The following is a 25,314-nucleotide window of genomic DNA, read 5'->3' on the forward strand; positions in this document are numbered from 1 at the left end:
ACGTCAAATGATCTGGAGGAGGTCAATGACCCTAGGACAGGGGTGCCAAACTACAGCCTGCGGGCCATATCCAGCCCCTGGGACCATCCTTCCCAGCCCCCGAGCTCCTGGCCTAGGAGGCTAGCCCCCGGATCCTCCTGTGCTGTTCCCCCTCTCCCACAGCCTCAGCTTGGTCATTCTGCTGCTGACACAGTGCTCTGGGCGGCAGGACTGTGAGCTCCTGGGGCAGCACAGCTGCAGAACCCAGCCTGACCTGGTGCTCTGTGCGTGCTGGTGGTGGCAGCGGCGGTGGAATGGCCTGGCTTCAGCTGGGCAGCGCAGCTGTAGCACCACCAGCCACCGGTGCTCCAGGCAGTGTGGTAAGGAGGCTGGGAGGGTTGGACAGAGGACAGGGGAGTTTGGAGTGGTGGGCAGGGGGCGGGGGTGTGGATGGTGGTCAGAGGGGAAAATGGGGTTGAATGGGGGAAGGGGTCCTGGAGGGCAGTCAGGAAGGAGGGGGGGTTGGAGGGACAGAAGGGGTCAGTCAGGGGCAGGGGTTCTGGGGGCAGTCAGGGGACAGGGAGAAGGGGTGGTTGGATGGGGCAGGGGTCCTGGGAGGGGTCAGGAATGAGAGGAGGGGTTGGATGGGGCAGCGGGGGTCTGGGGGCAGTCAGGGGACAGGGAGCAGGGGTGTGTGGATGGGCCAGAGGTCCCATCAGAGAGGGTTGGTTGGGGCAGGAGTCCCAGGGGGGGCAGATAGGAGGTGGGGGCCAGGCCACAACCCCCTCCCCTAACTGGCCCTCCATACAATTTACGAAACCCGATGCGGCCCTCAGGCCAAAAAGTTTGCTCACCCCTGTTCTATGATATCAACAGCTACTTCCAAGATGTTCATTGCCTGTGCTGGTCATGGAGACAACCCAGATTTGAACAATGGGAGCAACTGGATTTAACTGTCACCTGTAGAAAACACCTACAGGATGTTATCCATACTTGCAGTTTTCACAGTGAAGATATTGGGTGAGAAGGTAAAAATGTCCTTCGAGAATGGAGAGCTAAGAAATATGTATAATTGTCATAAACAGATAGCTAAGGGTTAATGTTTCTTTTGCCTCTAAAGGGTTAACAAAGGGAACCAAACACCTGACCAGAGGACCAATCAGGAAACCGGATTTTTCAAAGCTCAGGGAGGGAATTTTTGGGTGTGTGTCCTTTGTCTGTGTCTCTAGTGCTCTCTCGGCTCTGAGAGAGGATCTCTCTACCTTCAGGCTTTCTAATCTTCTGTTTCCCAGTTGTAAGTACAGGTATAAGACAATATAGGTTTTTATATTGTTTTTGTATTTACATGTGTGTAGTTTGCTGGAATGTTTTAAATTGTATTTCTTTTTGAATAAGGCTGTTTATTCATTTTGTTTTCTTTTAAGCCAATGACCCTGTATATTGTCACCTTGATACAGAGACCACTTTTATGTCTTTTTCTTTCTTTTTATATAAAGCTTTCTTTTTAAGACCTGTTTGATTTTTTTTCTCTGGTTAAGGCTAAGGAACGAAGGGAGGGGAAAATCTCTTTGTGTTAGAGTTACTAAGCTTGAATTTGTATAGCCTCTGGGTGAGGGGGAGAGACACTTGATCTCTCGGTGTTTGTGTTTCAAGGAATTGAAGCAGGGTAATCTCCTAGTGTACCCAGGGCGGGAAGATCTGGGAGGAGCTAAAGAGGGGGAAGGGAAGTGGGTTATTTCCCTTTGTTGTGAGACTCAGGGCATCTGAGTCTTGGGGTCCCCCAGGGAAGGTTTTGGGGAGACCAGAGTGAGGCAGGCACTGGAATTCCTGTCTGGTGGCAGTGCTATCAGATCCAAGCTGGTAATTAAGCTTGGAGGGTTCATGCAGGCACCCACATTTTGGACGCTAAGGTTCAGAATTGGGACTTATGCTTATCATAATAATGGATTCACCCAAGCAATATGTCCTTCAGCCATACGGAGACATATCATTGACAGAAGCAAACAGATACTATGCTGGACGGAACACTATCACAAACTCTATTCACGGGAAATCACCGTTTCGGAAGAAGCACTAAATGTGACCCCCAGACTCCAGATTAAACAAGAGCTAGATAGAGAATCATCTATAAATGAGCTTGAAAAGGCAATCACTTCCCAGGAAAGGTGACAAGAAAAGATGGAATTCCTGCTGACATAGTGAAACAAGAAGGACAGATTGCACTTAAACATCTGCCAATGTCCTGGCTGCCTGTTGGCGGGAAGGAGGTGTACCACAAGACATGAAGAATGCCACCATCACAACGTTGCACAAAAAACAAAGAGCTCAAAGTGATTGCTACAGCTACAGAGGAATCTCTCTCCATAGAGTTGCTGGCAAGACATTAGCACAGGTCACTCAAAAGACTGCAAGTTCTTTTGCATCTATGCCAGTAGATCAATATCGTATATCCTTCACTCGCTCCAGGTCTTCAGCGGCACTGAAGGACCTGCTGCCGAAGTGCCACTGAAGATCCGAAGCACTGCCAGATGAGTAAAAATTAAAAAGGCGCCACTAGCCAGGGAAGGGATTCTCACTGGGTGCGGGGCTCTCTTAGGCGTTGGGCCTGATTCAGGGGAATTGGTGAAATAGGCCTAAAGCCGGCCCCGATCGTGAGTGGCTAGAGAGTGCACACAGAAATTGAACTGCTTTGATAGCTTTCAAGACAGACAGTTGCCATTCCATTCCTATCATCAGACATGTCAAATCTGTGCCTCCCAACTGTCTTGACTCAAAGCTAATGGAAACTCTTGAGCAAAACTGGAAGTATTTAGCAGATAATTTAGTATTATAGGGTCTTACTTCTCAAAAAGCTATATTTAAAGAAGGCATCAGATTATTAAAAACAAAATAAAGAGCTACATATAAAATGTTATTTTTCAATGTGATGTGGTCATGCTACTTTCAACCTGAATTAGTCTCCCAGCAAATGATTGGATTTTGATATGGAATCTGGTTATTAGAAATAAATACACCACAACAATGCTAAGAAACCCCTCACTACCATAAAAATGTTTAACACACATACACATAAATAACTTACAATAATTTTGGAACAGTTTTATTAATTTATGACATCTTGTCATATCAAAAACAGTTTAAAACACAGTATAATGAATATTACATTGTAATTACATTTTGTTTTACCATAGGATTTTATATTTTATTTTGTGCAATTTCAGTTTTTTTTAAATAGTATTCTCAAAATAGGAAGTAAATTAAGGTGGTTTTTAAAATATATAATATTCCTTCATTGTGTTATTCTGACAGTTTCAGTCTGTTCTCCTCAGTATTACATGTATTTTCCTTAAAGGGCAAAAGCCATGTTATTTCAACCACAAAATGTTACTAAGTTAATAAAAGCCACCTTTGGTTTCCTAATTTGTACAACTGTAGATTGTTTTAAAAACATCCTCCAAAATGTTTACAAAACAGAAGGACAACAGTGCCATCAGGGGCCCAATAGTTTCATCATGTCATCCCAGCAGGCAAATGTCTGAAGTGAGAAGAGATTTTCAACTCAACTGCAAAAAAAAAAAAATTTTTTTTTTTTTAATAAAGGCACAGTAAGACTATTACATTTTTTGTCTCTTAAAAAAGTCCACTCCTTTCAGCTCTTCAGGCAGATATTCTTGCTCTACAGGTTCCTGGTACATGGGGTTATATTTATAATCTTTACCATAGCCCAAGTCCTTCATGAGCCTGGTTGGGGCATTTCTCAAGTGCAGTGGAACAGGTGGAAGTGGTCCCTGGTGGTTTCTCAAACATGCTTTGACATTGCTGTATGCACTGTACACCTCAATAGACTTGGGTGCTCTAGCAAAGTAGACTACACATTGGGCTAGTATGACCTGCAAAACAGAGGGCGAACAATATTACATGACTTTTAGATTGTAATCTCTTTGGAACAAAGACTATCATTTAGTTTGTTGTTTGTACAGCATGTAGCACAAGGGGCCATGTCTGGCCTATAGCTCCTATTGCACTAATAATGTTTAATAACACCACCACCAGCACCACCACCTCCTCTTGCTTTTGGCTAATTAAGCAGCAAAAGAATAGTTAACTCAGAACACAAAGTTGTAAATATTATACAAAGAAACCAAGAGTGACAAGACAAAATAAAACTAGTTAAAAATACGCGTATACGAGTACAAACAATTTTGTGACAGTCTTACCTCACATTCTGGCATTCCAATAAAATGACAGCCTTGGTATGTAGCAACTGCTTGTGTTAATGCCAAAGGATCTGCCAGTCCTACAACAAAGAGGATCATAGGTAAGTAAATTAAAACCAGGAAAGTAAAGCAAGTACTGTCATTCTTCATCTACACTACAGAGTCATACCTCTGCTACTGAAACAAAGGTATGCAGGTATATTTTGAGGTGGCTTTTTCAGATTATAGGTCATTTTAGATAATATATGCAGATGGTTTCCCCAAGACTGCAACCATCACATCTTCACTAAAGTATTATAAAGGAAGTTTTACTGAATCAGTCAGCTGTGGATAAGACAGCAGGGTGTTTACAACTGGGAAACCAGCTAGCAGGCTTTGAAGTCAGGGTGATCTACAGAGTTAGTTTCCCCAATTACCAGAAAATATGGGTGTCCCTAACACCCGCTGGATAATTTAAGTTCAAATGAAAATACATTCTTAGTTAAATCAAATAAATGTTTTGATTCTCTACTGAAACCTGAATTCAGGGATCTGTGTTTTTCCTGTAACAGTTGATCAAATCTTCAACACCCAAAGTGGAATGCTGAATGCAGTCATCCACTTAATCTGAAGTGTCAATGATATCATCAGTTGTTGCAAAAGAAAAAGTTAAGCCCTGAACTCTAGTTATGACAACAGGCTTTGATTTGTTGTCTTTTTAAACAAACAGATTTTTCCAAAAGTAACTGATGCAAACTGAAGAACTTCTAGATATTACTTTTTAAAAAGTTCCAGTACTATTATTGTGATGCCCACCTATATCTTCGCTTGCAAATCTCACCAGCCTTCTTGCCACATACAGTGGATCTTCGCCACCTTCGAGCATTCGGGCAAGCCAGTAAAGGGAAGCATTTTCATCTGAGCCCCGCATAGATTTATGAAGTGCAGAAATACAGTTGTAATGTTCTTCACCTATTTAGAGAGAGGGAAAAAAGGTGAAAAATGTTATATACAGAAATTTAACTGAATAAACCCACAAAACATATATTTGTTTATTACTCGTGCTTTCAATGGTAAATACATTTTAAGGAAATTTTTTGTAACTAGGTAATAACTAGATATGGGCCAAAACTCCAGATCCAATGCCCTACATCTGTGCATGTAAGGTGTGTCTGATACGCAACAGGGCTTATTCAAAATTTTTAAGTTTTTACCTTTTCTTTATACACTGAAAAACAAAATTGTTATGGAAGTTCTCCCTTAAAATCTGTCTTCAACAAGAGAAATTAAATAAAATTTTAAGGCAACTGGGAATCAGGAAAGCCCTATAGAATAGCTAATGATGAGAAGAAAGAAAGGGGAAAAATATTCCAGTCGATTGGTGAGTATTACTGGGTAAAGAATTCGTCAACAAGCTTACTGTGCTACCACTTTTGAATATCCATGGGAAACTGGAGAGGAGACAGAGGACTGGACAAAAAACAAACACTGTACTAATGATCTAACAAAGAGAAAAGAAGCCTAGTAAATATATTCCCATAAATTGAACAATATCTCTGACGACATACAGCAAAAATTAAGGAAAAGTATTTCACTCCTATGCCAATTTTGTCCCATTCAGACAGAGAGAAACCTGGAAAGATGCAATACTGAAAGAGATCTACGGATGACAGAAGACAGTAAATCAGATGTGAATTTGCAATGTTAGATACCAGCAAAGAAACCAATGCAATTTTATGATGAATACATAGAGATGTCATATCACAAAGTCTGAAGGAAATAGTTTTTCTCTACAGCGCTGGTGCAACTGCATCCTGAAATACTGGATTCAGTTACAGGCACTTTCTTTTCCAGACAGACACTGACAAATGGATGGGAGCTCAGGAGGGAAGAAAGCAATTACATATGGGGCTAGAAGGACTGAAATGCCAAAGAAGTTTAATATATAGAGATTAGCTAACTAACTCCTCCAGACAACTGAGGAAAAGGAATTTTTGAGCAAAGCAAAAGTGGATATAACTAAGAATAAAAGGGGGAACTTAAGAAAGGGAAACAACTGTTATATTTCTCGTCCTCCTCTACCCCAAAAAATTCACAACCACAGGGCCATATTCTTAGCATTCATAGGTGTTCACTGATAAGAGCCGTGCACGTTACTTTGAGTACAAAGGAAAACACTTGCAGACTTTCATGGGAGCAAGACCTGGGCCCAAGTCCCATATGGTTATTGTAAATATCATATTGTTACTCTATCTAGATTTTAGGCTCACAAGTGTGATCTTCTGGAACATACAAGCCTGCAGACAGCTATTTTTGATAGTATTCCACACAGAGTCCATTGGTATGCAGTCATTATCATGCCAGCATATGCAGGATATCTGTGCTCCGTCACAGCACTCAAGCTTTCAACTTCAGCTGGTAGCAATAAACCCAAGCAGCTGAACTCGCATCATGCTCTCGGAAAAGGCGTCTCTTGGTCTCTTAAAAGTAAAGACGACACACTTGCCCATCTCTTTCTAATAAAAGTGCTTTCTTGTGCTGTTTAGGCTGCTAGACGGGAGTTCACTTTGTAATACACCACCAGATGGGGAGAACCCACACATGTATATAAGCCCTGAAACACAACAAGGTATGTATTTCACAGCAGATTACTTTAAGTCTTGCTGGTAGCAGGCACGGAAAAGGCCACATTACTATTTTACATTTACAATCACAGCTAGAGACCTCAGCCAGGTCAGCGTCTCATTGTGCTAGGCACTGTACAGATAGAACAAGCAATAGTCCCTGTCGCACCCATATTCTGCCCTTTTCAGCCAGAGAAGAATGTATCCAGCCTGTGGATAAGGGATGGCAAGTACACAGTAAAAGGGAGACCACAACAATAGAACTGAAAAGAAGAGGTCTTCTGCCTGCGACTTTTGAGAAAGAAAGCATGAAAAGCCAGCACATAACCCTCAGCCTGCACATAACTAATGTATGGGCTCTTTGCTACTTCATGAAGAAGGAAGACTTTTTTTTTTAAACAAGTTGAAGGGGTTTCCAGATAATAAGATATTCCCAGTAGCTAGGCTAAACAAACTCAGAGGCCAAAGACTGAATAAAGCAAAACAATGACGGCTATAGAAATAACTAGAAATATCACAGTGATTATTTATCATTGTTGTTTTCAATTAAATCAACACTAATACAATCAGAAATAGGAAATAAAACGTAAAAAGTGATGGGGGAGTATACAAACTTGTAACTGAAAGGCAGCGTTGTATCGATTCATTCGTTAACATAAATATCAATATTGTGGCACTGTTTTCTTGTGCTTCCCCATCTATTTGTCTCTTGTCCCATACTTAGATTGTAAGCTCTTAGAGACAGGGATCTCCTTTTTGACATGGGTTTGTACAGTGCCAAGCACAATAGGGTCCTGCTCCATGACTGAAGCTCCTAGGCACTATGGTAATACAAATAACCAATACTACAATATAGACACTGTTCAAGAGTGAGTGCTGTATCAACCATTATATATCCTTAAATTATACTGAAAAAAATCAAAGATTAAAAAACAACAACAAAAAACAAAAACTACAAGATGACCAGAATCACTTGTTCCCCTCAGATCTACTGGTACATTGCAAATGCTGCAGCATTCAATTGGTGGCTGAGTTTGGCAAGAACACCTCCTTTATCTGGATGCTACACTGTACAACTCAATCTTCCCTGGTGTGCACACACAGAGAGCAGCATCCCTATGAGGTGAAGGATTTATACACTTTGGGTTGAGAGCGGCTTGCTTCCTAGGCTTCTGGTTAGTGCTTGGTGGAAGTATGCAGGAAAATACACCTCAATATTTATTTGGCCACACTTGCATAAACTGACAAGAACTCTCAATTTCATATTTACTTAACATCTGATTAAATGCCACTTAACCACTTGGATAAGCTAAATGCACAGTTATTACACAGAGTTGATGCTATTACGATCATGATTAAGCAACAATAATTACCGTTCACTATTGTTAGGCTAAATACATTTCTTGGAACATATTCTACTAGAAGGGCAATCTTGATTCAGCATGTCCTGGTTAGAGCATATTGTAAGAAATTTTGTATGTATACAGCTCCTGCTGTCTAGAAGCACTTTACACACTGTATACCTAAAGCATCACTGAACTGCAGTGACCTCTAGCACAGAGGGCAATGGTTAAGCAGCATACATGAGGCTTCACAGAGTAGGGAGAAAGGAAATGTTGTAGGAGGATATAGGAAGGCAAACCTTGACTCTTACAGAATGCATCATGGGCTCTTAAAAATTGTTTGCTCTGTGTGTTACTCTTTCAAAGGCAATAAACTCAAACAGGTAAACTGCATGGAACCCAGTGTATTTACCTCAAGGACAAGCAGCTGACTCAATATGCTTATATTTGAACTAGTCGCTTCAGAGAGACATAGACTATGGCACCTGGATACATTCTACCTAGACAGACAGAGGAGTGGAAGCTGAGGGCACTCAACACCTCACAAGATGGGTTAAGCATTTCAGAGAACTGGGAAATAAAGAGCAAATTGATAAAGGATGGGGAAAGGTATACAATACACTCATGAATCCCAGAATGTGAAATTTGGCATTTGTCTCCTTAATGCCACAATTTCCTCTCCTTTCTATCTCTATCCAATATTTTTTTTTTTTTTTTTTTTTTTGCTGTCTACCGCTAGTCTTTTGTCTCCCCCTGCACACTCCCCCCAGTTAAATCAGTTGCTGGCTGGGTGTCCTTTACCCAAAGATTATTTTCTTAGACTACAGTTTCTCTTTGTAACAGAAACCTTAACATCTGACGAAGTGGGTATTCACCCACGAAAGCTCATGCTCCAAAACGTCTGTTAGTCTATAAGGTGCCACAGGATTCTTTGCTGCTTTTACAGAAACCTTAAAAGCACCATACAAAGTTAACCCCCTCCCCCAAATCTCTTATTACAAATTTTGGTAAGTGTAATTACAGATAATCCATCACATTTGATCTACTGGAAATTAAGTCAATCCATTTTTCAAACTTTTCTTGGCATAATTTTTAGAAGCTAAGATGCAGGGTCATTCACATATTTCCAAAACACTATCATATAAATTGTTAAGTATAAGGAAACTCATCTAATCCTTAATACTCCATCTCTAATTTCCACATCTACGGCATAAAAAGGTACAAATAGCCAGCATTTGAGACATACAATGTTGCCAAGTCACGAATTTAGCAAGAGCTGGTACCAAATTAGGAATCCTTACATGCAGTTATACGTAGATGGCCTGACATTAGCAAACTACAAAATTCATTACCTTATAAAGCAACTCCAAAAATAAAGTTAACCATTCAGATTTTCAAACTGCATTTTGTTGCAAATATGAGCACTGAAACACTATTCAGACCTAACAAAAATGCTACTGAAGCATTCATCTCCCCCACAAAATAAACATTTAATTTAAAAAAATCTTTCTATCTCAAACACCTACCAAGCAAATACATAACAGCAACAACATAACTATTTTAGATTTTTTAAATCACCTTTAGGCAGGCCAAGGTCAATTAATGTTGCCTAAAAAAAATGACAAAGTACATCACTTCAGTCACAAATTTATTTCTGGATTCCATGTAAGATATTAGTTATATCTTTCATAAAACATTTAATTTTCCATCCTTCAGAATAATTATCTTACATGAAATAAATATGATGAATATTGACTGGCTTATAGTGCGAAAGAGGTACTATACTGCTCTAAAGCCTATTTCTCATCCTGCAGAACACAACCATCCTGCCCTTCCTATAATACTAAATGAGAGAGGGATCCCAGCAGAGGGGAGGGAGGTTCTGGGAGACCCTGATATGAAAAAGGTAGAGAACCACTGCTCTAAAGATTGAGACATTTAGCAGACCTGTAGAAGAAAATAACTTGGGTATGTTAAGGGCAGTATTTTAACACAGTTACTACTGCATCCGAGTGAATATTTAACTTTTCTATTAAAAAAAGGCTACATATAAATTAAAAAAAAAAATCAAAAAAAAAATCAGGTCTTAAGGTTGAAGTGTACTAGCCAAAGCAACATATTCGGGTAACACATACAATATCAGGAAATATTTTTAGCTAAAAGCAAATCAATTATATTTAACAGTCCCCAGGGACATCTGGAATTTATCTTATTGTCCCCTTTAACTTTGTTCCTTGATGACTGCTCGTGTGCACAGACAAAGCTCTGTGCTGTTCCACTCCTCGTCTCCCACTCTCGTCAACCACCCTCCACCCATACTTCCACAGAGATTCTTTAGGTAAAGATAGCAAGGTCCTTCTGACCCAGACAAACAGTCCAGGTGAGAGGCAGGCCTGGCTTCTTCTTTACTGAAAGGTGTGCAAGTAGAAGCACTGACGGCCCTGGGGTGGTGCCCTGCGCTGTACTACAAGCACCTTCTGCTCTGCCGTTCCAGCTATTCCATTCCAGGCCTTACACATCACCATGATGCAATGCTTCTCCAGGACCGAGATGAGACCTAGAATTAGTGGAAAGGAAAGTGTCTCTCACAGGCACTGGAAAGACTCCTAACTCTTGCTAGCCTTCAGAAACCAGCACTCTGGGATTAGGCTGGGACTGAGAGCACTGGTGTTTCACAGCTGGCAGCCTCTGCCAGATCGACAGTCTGCAGGCATCCACATCAGACACGAGCAGTGAACTATTTCCCTGAAACCATGTGCTGTGATAGGTGCTGGAACTAGGAGTGCTGGCTGTAAGTGGTTTCCATTATATACAGGTGTCATAAACAGATAGTTAAGGGTTAATGTCTCTTACCTGTAAAGGGTTAACAAACAGGGAACCAAAAACACCTGACCAGAGGACCAATCAGGAAACAAGATACTTTCAAATCTCGGTGGAGGGAAGCCTTTGTTTGTGGTTTTTGGGTTTTGCTTTGTTCCTATCTGGTCCTGAAGGGACTAGACGTGCAACCGGGTTTCTTGCAATCTCCTGCTACGTCTCGTTATAATTCAGAATAGTGAGTATTAAGTAGAAAGGCGGTATAGTCTTTTAAATTGTTTCTGTATTGCAAATGTGTAGTTTCTGGAAGTATTTTAAATTGTATTTTGCTGGGGAGGCTTTTCTCTCTGGTGTCTATTAGCTGAAAGCCCTGTAATATTAACATCTTGTATTTACAGAGATTTCTTATTTTTCTTTCTTTTATTAAAAACTTCCTTTAATACTAATGATTTATTTCCTCTGGTTCATGCTAAGGAATTGAGTCTGTACTCACCAAGGACTTAGTGGGAGAGAGAGAGGAGGGTAGAGGTGGAAGCCTTTGTTTTAAGATTCAAAGTTTGAATCCAGTATCTTCCAGGGTAAACCCAGGAGGGAAAGCCTAGGAGAGGCACTGGTGAGGGAAAGAGTTTACTTTCCTTGTGTTAGGATCCAGGGGGTCTGATCTTGGGGGTCCCCAGGGAAGGTTTGGGAAGACCAGGTTATCCGGCAACTCAGAGTTCTGATTGGTGGCAGCGTATCAGATCTAAGCTGGTAATTAAGCTTAGAGGAATTCATGCTAGTACCTCATTTTTTGGACTCTAAGGTTCAGATTGGGGAAGGAATACTATGACAACAGGGTTTACAGTTTGGTTCAAAGGCACTCCGCAACCCCCCTATACAAATTGTTACAGTGCCCCTGTGTGGTGCTCTCTTCTGTGAGACCAACACACTACTTCAGGTCATGTGATTGAGGTTAATAAATGTTAGGCTAAGTCTTAAAAAAATTATTTGAAATGGGATGCGTGCTCTGTGACAAAGATGTGCAAATTGCTCCCTCAATTTCCCAGCAACATTGCAACGACGCACATGATTTTTGTTCATCTGAAACAGCATTTTTGGATGCCTACCAGAAAAATCCACGCATCCCCTGTCAACCCTGACCAAACTGCTATTACCACTTTGCAACAAAATACATAATGGGCTTCAATGGCTTCCTCTAGGCTCCAGATGGAGGAGAGGTTTTAGTCACTTGGCTTTCACCCTCTGGCAAATTTTCCAGATCATGGGGCCTAAGTTTATGCCAACGTAAGTCTAGGTGAACCTCATCTGAATTTGGCCCACACCTGAAATGGAAAGAGCCCAGCTTGACTCTCAGTTTGTAGGGCTGGCAGTTAGCATAAAGTTGGAAACTGAGAACATTTGATCTAGTCATTAAGAGAAATAAGAAACCCCACAATATCTTTTTTTGGGGGGATGGGGGTGGGGGGCGAGATATCAGACCCTTTTTCAGAGTAGAACCACAATTCAAGACTAGTTTGTAAATCAGTGACAGCTGGGAAAAAATAAATAATTCATAAGATATAATTTTATATCATCAGTCCTTGCTGCATAGCACTACCTTCAGGGTAACCGCTCACCTGCTCGGTCATACAGGATATGGGATCGCTGTAGTCCTTCCTTCACATGGTCTTCTGTTATAAGAACTCCATCCACAGAGCAACCTTGTATGCTAGCCTGATGAGAGGTTTTCCCTGCAGTTAGTCTGGCTTGAACAGCCAACTGGAGTCCATTCAGTCCAGTTCTTGCATCACCATCACAAAGGTAAGCTAGAGTGCTTACAGCTTTTTCCTCTATGTATACAGGGGACCTGCAACAGAATTACCCCACGTTGTTTTCATATTACATTCTTTTCATTGGAAATTACTCACAATGTTACATGTGTTTTTTTTTTAAAACAGCATTCACGAGAAGTATCTGGGTTTAAAGAGCTTCATTCATGCCATTGTGCTGAAGTACTGCAGGGTCTCTGAGAACAATATGTGACCTATGTACCATGTGTGTTATAATGCTTGAGCACAATGGCACGTGTAAAAGCTGGAATGGAAGATTTCAACCATATCTGAACTTCTTTGTTTTTGCAAGATCAGACTGGACAGAGAAGTTTATTTAATGGTAGATTAGGTGATTTTAAAGCTCATCCTGTCTGTCCTGGGAGTATTGTGGACTTCACTCAATCAATATTTAATAAAACACCTTGGATGGAAGGTACTTCAGAACTATTCTTATGCACAAAAATGTAGTACTTTTAGCATGAAATTATCCAACTGCACATTATAGACTAATGAGGCATTATGCAATCAATATGACCTTTGAAGCTACTGTAAACAAGAGAATTGACACCAGATCACTTTTTTAAAGTTAAAAAGTGGTATTTAAAGTTCACTTGAAAGTGTATAAAAGTCTTAGACCATAGAAAATAGATAACAGGCAATTTGTCTTGGAGCCAAATCTTCATGAGTGTGCAGATAAAACTAAAGAATAAAGAAGTCATTATTATGATGATAAGTTGTATTATAGTAATTGTACTAGCTCTGTACAAACGCACAGAAAGAGACATTAAAGAACACACAATATAAACAGAAAGACAGACCGAGGGTTAGAGGAAAAAGAGAAGCATAATGTAAAGTGACTTGCCCCAGGTCACACAGCAGATCAATGGCAAACTGAAAACAAGAGCCCAGTTCTCCTGACTTTCAATCAAGTGTCCTATCCAGTACACAGCAAAAGGTACTGTAGTTAAAAGTGCAGCATGAACAATGACTGACTGTGCCATTTCCAGTACTCGACTGAAAAAAAAAAAAATCAATAGATTCATCAACTGGGGATTAATGCACAGAGACAGGAGAGAGCGGCGATTCCATACTGAGTGCCCTGACACACCAAATAATTTAGGATTCACCCACAGCTCTGCACTTCATTCACTGAAAGATTTACTACTATTATCAGAAACGATGCATGACGAGGCCAGCTACCAATGCCAGTGTTTCCAGACATACTGATCTGCTAATCTTTATTATTTGATCTGGATCTTTATAGGGTTATGAAAAATATTTTAGCCAAGTGGCCAACAGCTGCAAAGGCTCTGAAATTACAGGTACAAGGGCAGCAGTAACTCCCTCTCATTTTAGCCTAGTCAGAGGCAGACCTGAATGTCAACACCAGATATATATATCCAGTTTTTATTCCTCTCAAACTAAATGCTTACTGCACACTCCCAAACCAGAGGGCCGTTTTTGCTAAGAAAAAGTTAACATAATACGCACGCCCTCAGCTGTCATTCCCCTCCACACCTTAGTACTTTTATCTGAGGGACTCAAATACAGAACATTAAACAGGTGTTGCTAATGTCTCAGTGGTGTAGTGTGTAGCTTACGTGCCCCATCTCCTTTATGTGGTGGATTTGAAGGATTAGGAATGGCCTATGGATCTGCATATTCTTGTGTCCACACCATCCCCACATTCTCTTCTCCAGCGGTGCACAGGAAGTCCCAGAGAGCCATGCTCCACAGTGTGCAGGGAATGCACACCCGCCACATTGAGATAACTACTTTTTCCAATAACATTTCGGGTAGGCGGGGGGAGCTGTGGAATGAAGGAAGCACTGTACAGTACATCTCATTGTAACAATACATCATCATCAGTCTCTTTAAATATCAAGGTATCGGGATTCATCCTTCAGAGCTAAAGGTGGCCACCAGGTTTTGTTACATTTTGAAACAAACCAGTAGGTACTAATCAGTTGTAACTGAATAAAAGGTTATTTTTAAAGCACAGCAGGCAGCAAAAGCACTTATACTACAAGTGCCTACGTCAACAGAGAGCAAGAGCAAACAACACGCTATATGTTTAAAAAACAAAATACTTTGGATCTCCCAGTGGGGAAGATTAGAGAGGAGGATTCATAGAATAGTTCTGACAGAGACCAGGCATTTGCCTGATTAAAAAAAGGCATGAGGCATTTCAGGCTTCTTGCATTCACAATATAGGCTGAAACTGAACCCACATCCAGTGGCTAGGGCATCAGATTGGGAGTCAAGAGAGCTCTTAGGGGCAGGGATTATCACTTACTATCTTTGGATAGGCCCCAACCTTGTTGAGGGCTACCAGTCCTATTGCAATTTAATTGTTAAATAATAATACATTTGAATTCTATTCTTGGCTCTGCTGTTGACTCATTGTATGACCTCAGCCTCTCAGTTGTACTGATAAGGTGTTTATATATCCCACTCTATTGTAATGACAGGGACAATAATCCTTACCCTTCTTGATTAAGTGCTTTGAGATCTATGGATGGCGTAGAAGTAGTCGTCTTATTTTCATGAAAGCAACATTATACCAAACATGGCACAATATAGCCATTTTTAATAAAAAAAGGTTCAGTACTGAATTGCAGAAAATGTAGACTATATTACATAACAAATTCTTATCAGCTCCATTATTATTTATTAAAAGTCAATAATATGTAACATGATCGAGACAGCAGGCTCTCTCCCCAAAAGCTTACTATTTATTATGCTAAAATCCACCACGGGAATAGGGAGAGCACCTTGATTAATGCCAGAAGTATCACAGTGACATTGCTCTCTTCGTTTTCAGGTGACAGTATTTTAGGCAGGCAATAACAGGACTCCACAATAGGGCATTGAGAGCACAGAGGAGGAGGTAAATAAAAAAATCTGCTTGAAAAGAGAGACAAGATAAAAGACTGAAAAATATGATATTTCACTAGGCACATTTTAAAAAAAAATATTGCATATTGAACGTGAGATTAAAACAGAAATGAGTGGAGAAACTGTCATGCATGAAACATGAATGCTTACAATACAGTGCAGTCAGTGGTTTTAAATAAGGTTGGGATTCCTCCCCATCCCCCCAAAATACTTCAGCAGAAGAGAATATCCCTTCATCAGAGGAAACTGATACTTACACTAATTCATTCCAATAGTAATTCTTAAGGGAAGAAATGCAGTATTTCAGTACAAATTGTAGCTGTGATCCAGAGACTCCAGATTAAGAGTTTCATACACAGTGTGTTTGCTAATTTTGCTTTAGCAGGCAAGATCCTGATAACAAAGTTGTGTTTAATTATGTCAACACTGGTTTCCAAAACCAAACTATTTCACCTTTTTTACCCTGACCTGCCATCCTATGCTCAGAAGCTCAAATCCATTCTATGTGTTTTTACAGACTTGCCCCTTACCCTACATGCCTTAACGATTGCAAGCTGTTGAATACTACTCTGATCTCTCAACAGATTCATGCTCATCTTACAAATGGACTGTGTAGTATTTAACAGGGAACATACTGGATGCCAAGTCTTAATGTTTGTACCTTGTAACTTGCGATACTTGGAGACAAAAATATAAACAAACAAGGGCACCCCAGGAACTTACTGACAACAAGCTGGTATACTAACTAAGGTGAAGGAAAACCACAGTAAGGTAGTTTTTTAAAGAGTAAATATCTCGCTAGCGTGTCTTCACTATGGAATCCATCTGAATCCCAGTATGAACTATCCTAAAAAATTGTCATCATCAGGCCAAATTCTGAGGTGATGTGCAAAATGCTATAAATGAGTGCAAGGGAGTCTAAGTGAGTGTAACCTACTTGTGGAAGGGCTGGAAATACAACAAACAGCAGGGTGCAATATAAAGTAGCCCCTCATTTCTTTATTGTATACCTTCAAACCTTACAGTCCCACAGCAAGTTACACTAGCATAGACTCCCTTCTCAACAGAGCCATATAACATCAATTTTGAAGCACAATTTTCAAAGAAATAAATTAGTTCTTCATAAAAAATAATAATACAGATAACTGACGATACAATACGTAGCTTCCACCACCTTACAAGATCACTTCTGAATTTGGCTCTTCATCTCAGCTACAATGTCCGCAGGAAAGTTAGAGAGAATATTGTGATAAGAGAAGAACAACCTTCTAAAAGGCTTGAGACCAAAAAGGAGATTTTAATCAAGAGGATTAAGATAAACCGAATAAGTGGAACAGTATTCCATTAATTACAATGCACTAATTACTAGACTGAATTACACGGCGTCTAATGGTGCTAGAGCAGGGGACTAGAAATATGGACTCCTACATTTTGCTTGACTCGGACACTACCTTGCTATGTGACCTTTCTGTGTGTGTTTATACACGTTTTTCTAAACAGACAAAGTTGGGAGGATTAAAAAAAATTAATATTTGTAAAGTAATTTGATTTCCTGACATTAATGTTACATTGTATAAGTGCAATGTATCACTGTATGTAGAATAAGGCAGGAATGAATACATTTTAGTGTCATATTGTATATTAGTAAGACCCCCAACAAACAAAAGTGTTGGTAGCCTCTCTTTACATTTCAGAAACATGTCTAATCTTTGGTATGGATTTTTTTTTCTTACTTCTCCCCCTCACATTTTTGTCTCTCCTTCTTTTTCCTCCTGGCTCAAGTTTACAGTGGTTGAGAACATAGTGCAAACTTACAAGAGTGTGCTTTACCTGGAGAAGTTTCTTTGAGCACAGAATTAGGACCACAGAATTTGCAACGTTTTTCATCTTAGTATCTACGTTCACAGCTGGCATAAGCAGGGGCAACTTGGCTACAATGAATCTGGCTCAAGAGTAACATGTAGACATTATGCTGCAGAACTTTAATAACTAAATTCAAAGGTTGTTAAAATAACATTAGGAATCTAACTTAATAATTGACAAAAATAAGGAAATAAAAATTAGGCGGACAATCCACTTAGTTGTAGTTACAGAAGGGGTCCCTAAAATGCCAGGGGTTACACACTATTGCCAAGGTTTCAAACTTGGGTGACTGTAGTCAGGCCTCTGAATCCATATTTAGGCACTCACATGTAAGAGGCTTCATTTTGCTAGGTCCTCAGTACTCCAATGCCTACAGAAGTTGATCTGTAGCTGCTTTGCATATTTGAAAATCATTTTACATATAGGAGTCTGACCATGAATTTAGTAGTATAACTTCATGCACCCAAATTTGAAAATCTTGGGCCATATGTGCCCACTACACATAGGAAAGTGACTTCAGGAAAGAATCATCCTGAACACTGAAATCTTTTGCTTATGCTTTTTAATGACTAATCCCCAGCTTTGTGCTTTAAACTAGAGTTGTCCCATCACCAATCTCTTGTCACCAAATACTACATACAGTATCTTTGCATGCATATGCTCATAATCAAAACAGGGAGTAACAATATAGATCAGTTGGTAGAACTCTTACCTCTGGACTAGAAGAACAAGTTCTACACTAGGACCCGGGCTCCTACCCAATACTAAATATTCTATCCAATGGTAGCAGGAGAATGAAAAGATGTTCCTAAGCTTTAATTACCACCCTCATCTATATCACAACAATTTTATTTCTCAAAGGTCATTTATGGCCCAAAGTGCCTTTTAAAATTTGTTTTAAAGAGATACAGTTTTGTCATGGTGGAATTTGGAGGGAACCTTACTGGGACATCCTTCAAGGAGCTTCAGTGGGCACTTCCATTGCCGCAGCAGGAGGCAGCCCATCTCCTGAAGACAGAGGACCTTCAGCTAGAGCAGTGGTTCTCAACCAAGGGTCCGAGACCTCCTGGGGGGCTGCAGACAGGTTTCAGGGGGTCCGCCAAGCATGGCCAGTGTTAGACTTGCTAGGGCCCAGAGCAGAAAGCCAAAGCCCTCCGGTGCAGGACTGCAACCAGGGGCCCCAAACCCCACCACCTGGGCTGAAACCAAATCCTGAGCAACTTCGCTTTGTGGTCTCCTCTGTGGTGTGGGGCCCTGGGCAATGGCCCTGCTTGCTACCCCTTAATACTGGCCCTGGCTTTTACATGCGGAAAAACAGTTGTGGCACAGCTGGGCTGTGGAGTTTTGATAGCATGTTGGGAGGGGCCTCAGGAAGAAAAAGGTTGAGAACCCCAGAGCGAAAGGGCAAGAGGAAGTCCAGCATCTGATGTTACGCATTCATGTTGCACTCCCCATCAGTACCTGCCCAAGCTGGGAAAGCTAATGATCCAACCAGTGGACCAAATTTGGTAATGAAGTCTGGTCATGTGCCACCTGAGGCACATGGCGTATACACTAAGAAGATGACCCTTTAATTTATACATCTTTTGCGCATCCTAACTACTCCGTCACATCACTGAACAGGGGGCATGTACCACTTTAAGGCAGAATTTCCCAATCTATATATCCCCTTCATCCCTCAGTTTCAGGGAAAACTTCATTTTATATGAAAATAAAACACCACAGAAAAACTTTTAGGCCTTGGGACTGTATCCAAACTTGTGTGCTTATCTCCCAGTGCAACATGATGAACTATCAGCTAGCTGCATTTACAGCTAGCTGTATTTTGGGATGATGGGATTGATGATTGAGAAGCAACGGCAAGCAGGGATGAGATGAAAGTGGTTGGGGTGGGGGGGAAAGAGGGAACATGCAGTGAGAAGAGAATTAGGAGGACAGCAGAAAAGCAAACAAAAGAAAAGACAAACCAAAGGTAAGAGACAAGATGTATATAAAAGGATATTTTTTTTGACCAATAAGAGCACCATTTGTCAGACAGACAAGCAGGAAGTGCCAGGAAACAGCTAAAGCAAAGAAATTTTTAAAACTGGAGTTCTATCCTGTTTTTAAAAAGCTGGGCCCCCATTTTTGTCACTGGTTGGGAACATTGTCCCTCATGGACAAATTCCTGAAACTATGCTAGTCAAAAGAAATCTGTCTCTTTGTGCTGCTTAATTCATCCAGAGCTAGTGGACAGTTACAGATATGGAGTCAAATGAAACCTAAACCCTCACCAAATGCAACTGAAACTATGCCTTCTACTTTAATACCATACACAACGCCTCCAAAACCCAGTCAGGGTGTAGTCGCAAACACAGCTGTGCTGTTACATTAAAGTTGACATGCAGCCCTCCCTCTTCCAGGCTACAATTCACATCCCTGTGTAATATATAAAAGGAACAAACGGGTAACCAATATCAGGAATGGTGCCCTAAATAATGTAACAGAATTCCCTCATTCATTGCCCTAAACTGTAAAATATAGGAATCCACATTGCTCATGTAATACAACAGAACACACAAAGTTCTTAATTATAACACTAGTATGGAAACAAATGAAATAAACATGAAATTTAAACAGAGCTATGCACTATTTTGAATTCATTAGTTGCCCATTTTAAAATGATAACTGCAAATCAGTGTGGGGAAGAGGGAGCACAATAGAGAGTTTATTTTCCAAGAACATTTTAGTAAAGTGGATGTTTGACATTGCACTCCTCTCTACCCTCAAGCTCACTCAGAAATACTTGTAATCCCCATTGTAACTTCAGAAGAAATTGTGATTTTAGTTTCTCAGGTACGATACCAAACTTTTAGCATGGCTTTAATTTAACGAGATTGATTTGGACAATTAGAGGAAGGAAACAGGAACTAGTTATTAATATTTTATTCACTTCACAGAGTGAAGAGATAAAGTCGTGTGTGGCATATAGCAACTTCATTTGCTGTATAGGTTCATAAAGGTTCCCTCTACAACTCATTCAAACAAGTTATGCAAAATACAGGAGCTTTTTGGCTGGTGGGTTCAAAATAAGTAACATGTGATGCCCTAGCTACCACTTCACAGTAATATGATGCTTTTACAACCAACAACAAAAAGTACTGCATAAGGGTATGACAGGACCCAGTTACAGGCTTCCAAAGCAAATCCTCAGCTGCAGAACAGATTTACATATCCTGTGGGTGAGTCAGAGGCGACAAATCCAAGTATAAAACTATGTATTAATTCACACAGTAGGATTTTTTTTTGGATCCACCGGTAGCTAATGTTTTGTATTCTTTTTTCCCCCGCTAGCATCCAACATATGTTGCTACTCTTTTCTTTACTATTAGGAGTGGTTAAGATTTCCTTTCCCACCCCCAGCTCTCTGGCAGCCTGTCAATAGATTCCTTGGGTCGTGTGTGTTAACACATGGCAGTTCGTAGAGTACTTACTCAGAGCTCTTGCTGTCACTGCCATTCGCAGAACTAGTATGTTGCTCATCTTGGCCTAAAACCCGGATCCCCAAGGACTTGATAGCCCGCATCAGAATCGTTTCCATCGCCTCAACAGAGAGCTTCTCAAGAACAATAACTCGACATCGACTCAGAAGAGCAGAATTGACCTGGAAGGAAGGGTTTTCGGTGGTTGCCCCGATCAGCGTCACAGTCCCACACTCAACGTGAGGAAGGAAAGTGTCCTGAACATGGGAGGGAAACAGAAAAAATTGATCTTAATCAACGACAACCTGAACCATCCCAAGTGAGTAGTTATTAGGCATTTTAAAGTACATTTTTCATGGCTTGCTATTCTCCAGGCTTCCAGCTGATATGCCTTATAAGCTCACTGACAAGAGAGCTCATCAGCTAGTTGCCTAAATGAATTCATTCCATTCAAACCCACGTGTATGATGGTTATTTCACCTGAATAACCTGTCCTTTCTCCAAGAATGAACTGAGATACTGAAAAGAACGGTATTAGAAAAATGTGATTCCATTTTATCGTTAGGCAGACAGCAGATATGATGAAAAGCTGCCCTTATGGAAAAGTCTTACAGAATTTAACAGCCAACCAGGATACTTCCTATAGTTTTTTGAACCAAGTTTAGAATTCTATGGAAGGGATAATAATTCTCTATTAAATTCTATAGAATAGGTCAAAAAACTACAGAAAAAATTTACTAGAAACAGCTAACCTATCAGTTTTAAGAAATTTCTATATAGCCATATTCCTTTTCTGTCAAATCCTATTGGTTTGATGCCTACCAGTTTTTGTAGAACTTTTTCCTTAGGGCATCTGAAGATTTGAAGCTGTGGTATTAAAGTTTTAAAGAATATGAATAAAGGAAATGATGCTTAAGGAGGAAAAATTCATATTGGCTGCGGTGAGGTACTATTCATAAACACATTTCCTGTCTTGGTTCGCTTTATTTTCTCAATAGAGAAGAGTGGGTATGTACAAACAAAAAACAAACAAGGAATGTCTGCAGGCTTCCTAGTGATGTGCTTTTCATTAAAAACTGAATAATGTTATCACTGAAATGAAGGCTCTTCTTAATAGGCAGACAGACAGAAGTGAAGTTGAAATACAGCTATAAAGTAGTAAAATTTCAGGCAAAAAAAAAAAAGTCAGATGTGACAATGCATGTAAAACCTCTACAAAAGTTGATTTGATTTTGAACTGAAGTTCCTGAGAGGACACAATACACAACTGAGACTCTTAAATTAGAAATCTAATTTAATTTTTAACTTCTACACTAAAGTTGCTGAATATATGAAGCAGTGACTTAAAATACAAAGATAGAAAAAACATTTATTGTTCAGCACCAAGGTACATACATTTTAAGCAAGTAATATGTTGACAGAAACTTTGTTCCTGACATTCAGGTGGAGCAGTACCTGCTGAGATTTATTGAAACGATGAATCTCATCAATAAAGAGGATGGTCTTCCTCTTGAGGAGTCTTTTTTCATTCTCTGCTTGCTTGATAACATCTCGGACATCATTTGTCTTGGCACTCGTTGCTGATAAAGTCACAAATCTTGTACCATTCTTCTTGCTGTTGCTGGCTATGATATGTGCTAGTGTAGTCTGAAATAGAGAAAAGAACTAGCTTTTTTAGATCATTTTGGACATAGAAAGTATTTGCCTAAAGGAAAGAAGCCAAGAATAGAGCAGCATGTTAACCTAGGAAGAGTGTTGACACCCTAGAGAACAGGAAGTTCACGCTGTTCTAGCATCGGGAAGATGTGAAAACATTCTGCCAGAGATGTCTGCCAGCTCCATTTTCCACAGTTGCATGTTAAGTATCTACTTGGTATCAATATAGAAAGGGCCAGTGCCCTAATTTAGCACAGCTTTTGTGACAGCTGTTTTTTTTCGCCCACTGAAGAAAAAGGAAGCCCCTTCCTCCAAATGTGCTGTTGCTACAGAGGATAGGAGATATGCTGCTCTTCATTGGGGGATATTGCTATAAGTTACCATACAGCACAACAGCTGAGGATACTGAGATGCTTACAAAAAGCTACATGAAATTAGACAGTATTTTTAAAAATCGAACCACAGCATTTGCTGTTCTTGTTGCAAAGAAAATGAAACAATAAATGAATAAATATTCAGCAAAAAGTAGTTCTCCATATAGCCTCAGCGTTTTAATAAAGAGAAATTATAATCATACTAAAAAAAACAAACCTGACTCTTTATACTCTAAATAGGATTTCTTAGGCAACCAAACCTGGCCTGGATAAACACAATGCAATTACTATCTGCCAAACAAACTTTTAACTTGCTTTAAAGGATGTTTTCTTGTTTTCCTCTCCATGACCCTCTTTATACCAACCACTCCTTCACAGCTGTATTTATTTATAGGGATTTAAATTGCGTTCATTTTAGTATGGGAGTAGCCTGCAATGCTACTTTATAGTCTGCAGTGTTGTTGCAACTGTGTTGGTCCCAGGACACTAAATAGACAAGATGGGTGCCGTAATATCTTTTATTGGACCAACTTCAGGACCTGAAGAAAAGCTCTGTGAAGCTCAAAAACGTCTCTCTTTCACCAACAGAAGTTGGTCCAATAAAAGGTATTACCTCACCCACCTTGTCTTTTTAATTCCACTTGATAGGCAGACACACTAAACTGAATGTGCACGTTTCAGAATTTTTTTTTTTCTTCCAGAACCACCTTAGCTTCCTGAGTAAAGGTAGGTATATTGGTGTGTCCCAAGCAGATCAGGTAGCTCTGTGTTCTGGAACTAATGATATGGAGGACAAGTGCTAGCAAGCCAAGCCAAAGATTGTCTTGAAGATATATTCCAAGGAACAAAATTAGTGTAGCAGGTGCACTGAACCTGATCCTCTTGCAGGGAAAGATGTGGAAACAGAGTCATCTACTAGTCTAAGAGCGACCCATGATGCTAGCAGGAACCTGTTTGGGGTTCCTACAGTAACAGCACTCTCCTCCTTTAAATGGCTCCTCTTCTGGCCCCCAAGGTGGCTCTAAGTCTGACTTTCCCCAAGTAGGAGAGGAGTGACTAAAGGGGAGAATACACCCCTATTGGAGCAATAAGGTATCTCCTGCTTGCTCTAGTCATTGTGTGTTGATGGAAGGTGCCTTCCCCATTTTCTTTAGATGAGGTTTGGTTTCAGTGTGCCTGATCTTCTGAAACCAAACCAGTCATCTCACGTACAAAGTCCACACCTCTCCCCCTCAATCTCATTGAGCTGTTCACTAAAGGAGAAGGAAGACGAGGGGAGAAGTATTAATTTCCCTGTTTGAGTGCTCAAGAAGACTACGCTGGAACACTTTAAATTGCCTGTCCTGCTCTGCTCAGGAGATCACCACCAAAGCTGCCCCTCCGACCTGTCTTCAGTCAGGAAGCAAAGACATCTAAACAAAACAAAACAAAAACAAAACATTATCGCTTTATAAATTAAGTTGCCAAGGTAAACCCAAAGTTGGTGCATCCCTACAAAGTGGAATGATAGATTCAGAAACGGAGGCAGGGGAGTATGCCCACACTTTAAAATACTGGGTGCACTGACTCACCCAGTCTAAAGTCTGAAAACAAAAACTGATCTCCCATTTTCTTTGAAAGCGGCAGAAGAAATAGATGACTCGACCAGCTGGCTGTTCACTTTCCTGAATTTGTCCTTTAGCTCCACTCAGCAAGGTATGCCCCACAGCGAATTTAGGCAGTGATTCCACATGTTAATGGGACTACTCACATACTTAAGATTAACATATGCTTAAATACTTGCTAAATCAAGGCCTTGCAGAAGAATGCAGGGGAAGCCAATTTTCATTTCTACCTTCTACAATTGTAAGTCAATGCATTCAGGATTCATAAACGCAGGTCAGATCTGCAACTTGTATCTCTGTCCTTCTCTTGCAAACAACTTAAAAAAAACATTCATATTTGGTATTAAAAAAGTTTGGAATTACTGTATTTTCCAGTGAAGCAAATCTGAGCAAGGATCCTTGAACATGCTATTTTAAAAATAAAACAACCTCCTCCCCTGCCAAGCTCCTCTCCCCCAGATATATAAATATTTTTGGATGTTCTGAAAAATTATTTAGATAAAGGAAAACATTTGGGGGGAATAAACTTGAGGGTAACATTAGAGTCACAGATTTCAACTGAGAACTTGGTAACAGTTTTTAAGCTGATGAATCTCACTATTACTCCCTTCACACAAAAGGTAAGAGGTCCTGCCATTACGATAGGATAAACTGCATTTCAAAACTAATGCTGAAAGCAGTCATCATA

General features: G+C 40.2%; 2 protein-coding genes across 2 annotated transcripts in view; one reads left to right on the forward strand and one right to left on the reverse strand.

Moving 5' to 3' along the window:
* Positions 1-3,060: 3,060 nt before the first annotated feature.
* The window catches only part of WRNIP1 (WRN helicase interacting protein 1), a 30,425-nt gene continuing 8,171 nt past the window's right edge, over positions 3,061-25,314 (reverse strand). Inside the window, exons 2-7 of the mRNA XM_032792436.2 lie at positions 22,448-22,639; positions 21,005-21,249; positions 12,576-12,805; positions 4,992-5,147; positions 4,197-4,276; positions 3,061-3,869 (exon numbers count right to left, since the gene is read on the reverse strand). Of these exons, the coding sequence (XP_032648327.1) occupies positions 3,594-3,869; positions 4,197-4,276; positions 4,992-5,147; positions 12,576-12,805; positions 21,005-21,249; positions 22,448-22,639 (1,179 nt within the window). The 3' untranslated portion in view covers positions 3,061-3,593. The remainder of the gene's footprint in view (positions 3,870-4,196; positions 4,277-4,991; positions 5,148-12,575; positions 12,806-21,004; positions 21,250-22,447; positions 22,640-25,314) is intronic.
* The window catches only part of MYLK4 (myosin light chain kinase family member 4), a 127,344-nt gene continuing 123,270 nt past the window's right edge, over positions 21,241-25,314 (forward strand). Inside the window, exon 1 of the mRNA XM_075062816.1 lies at positions 21,241-21,311. Coding sequence (XP_074918917.1) covers positions 21,256-21,311 — 56 coding nt within the window. The 5' untranslated portion in view covers positions 21,241-21,255. The remainder of the gene's footprint in view (positions 21,312-25,314) is intronic.

The sequence above is a fragment of the Chelonoidis abingdonii genome, chromosome 2 (genome assembly GCF_003597395.2).
Source record: "Chelonoidis abingdonii isolate Lonesome George chromosome 2, CheloAbing_2.0, whole genome shotgun sequence".
NCBI lineage: Eukaryota > Metazoa > Chordata > Testudines > Testudinidae > Chelonoidis > Chelonoidis abingdonii.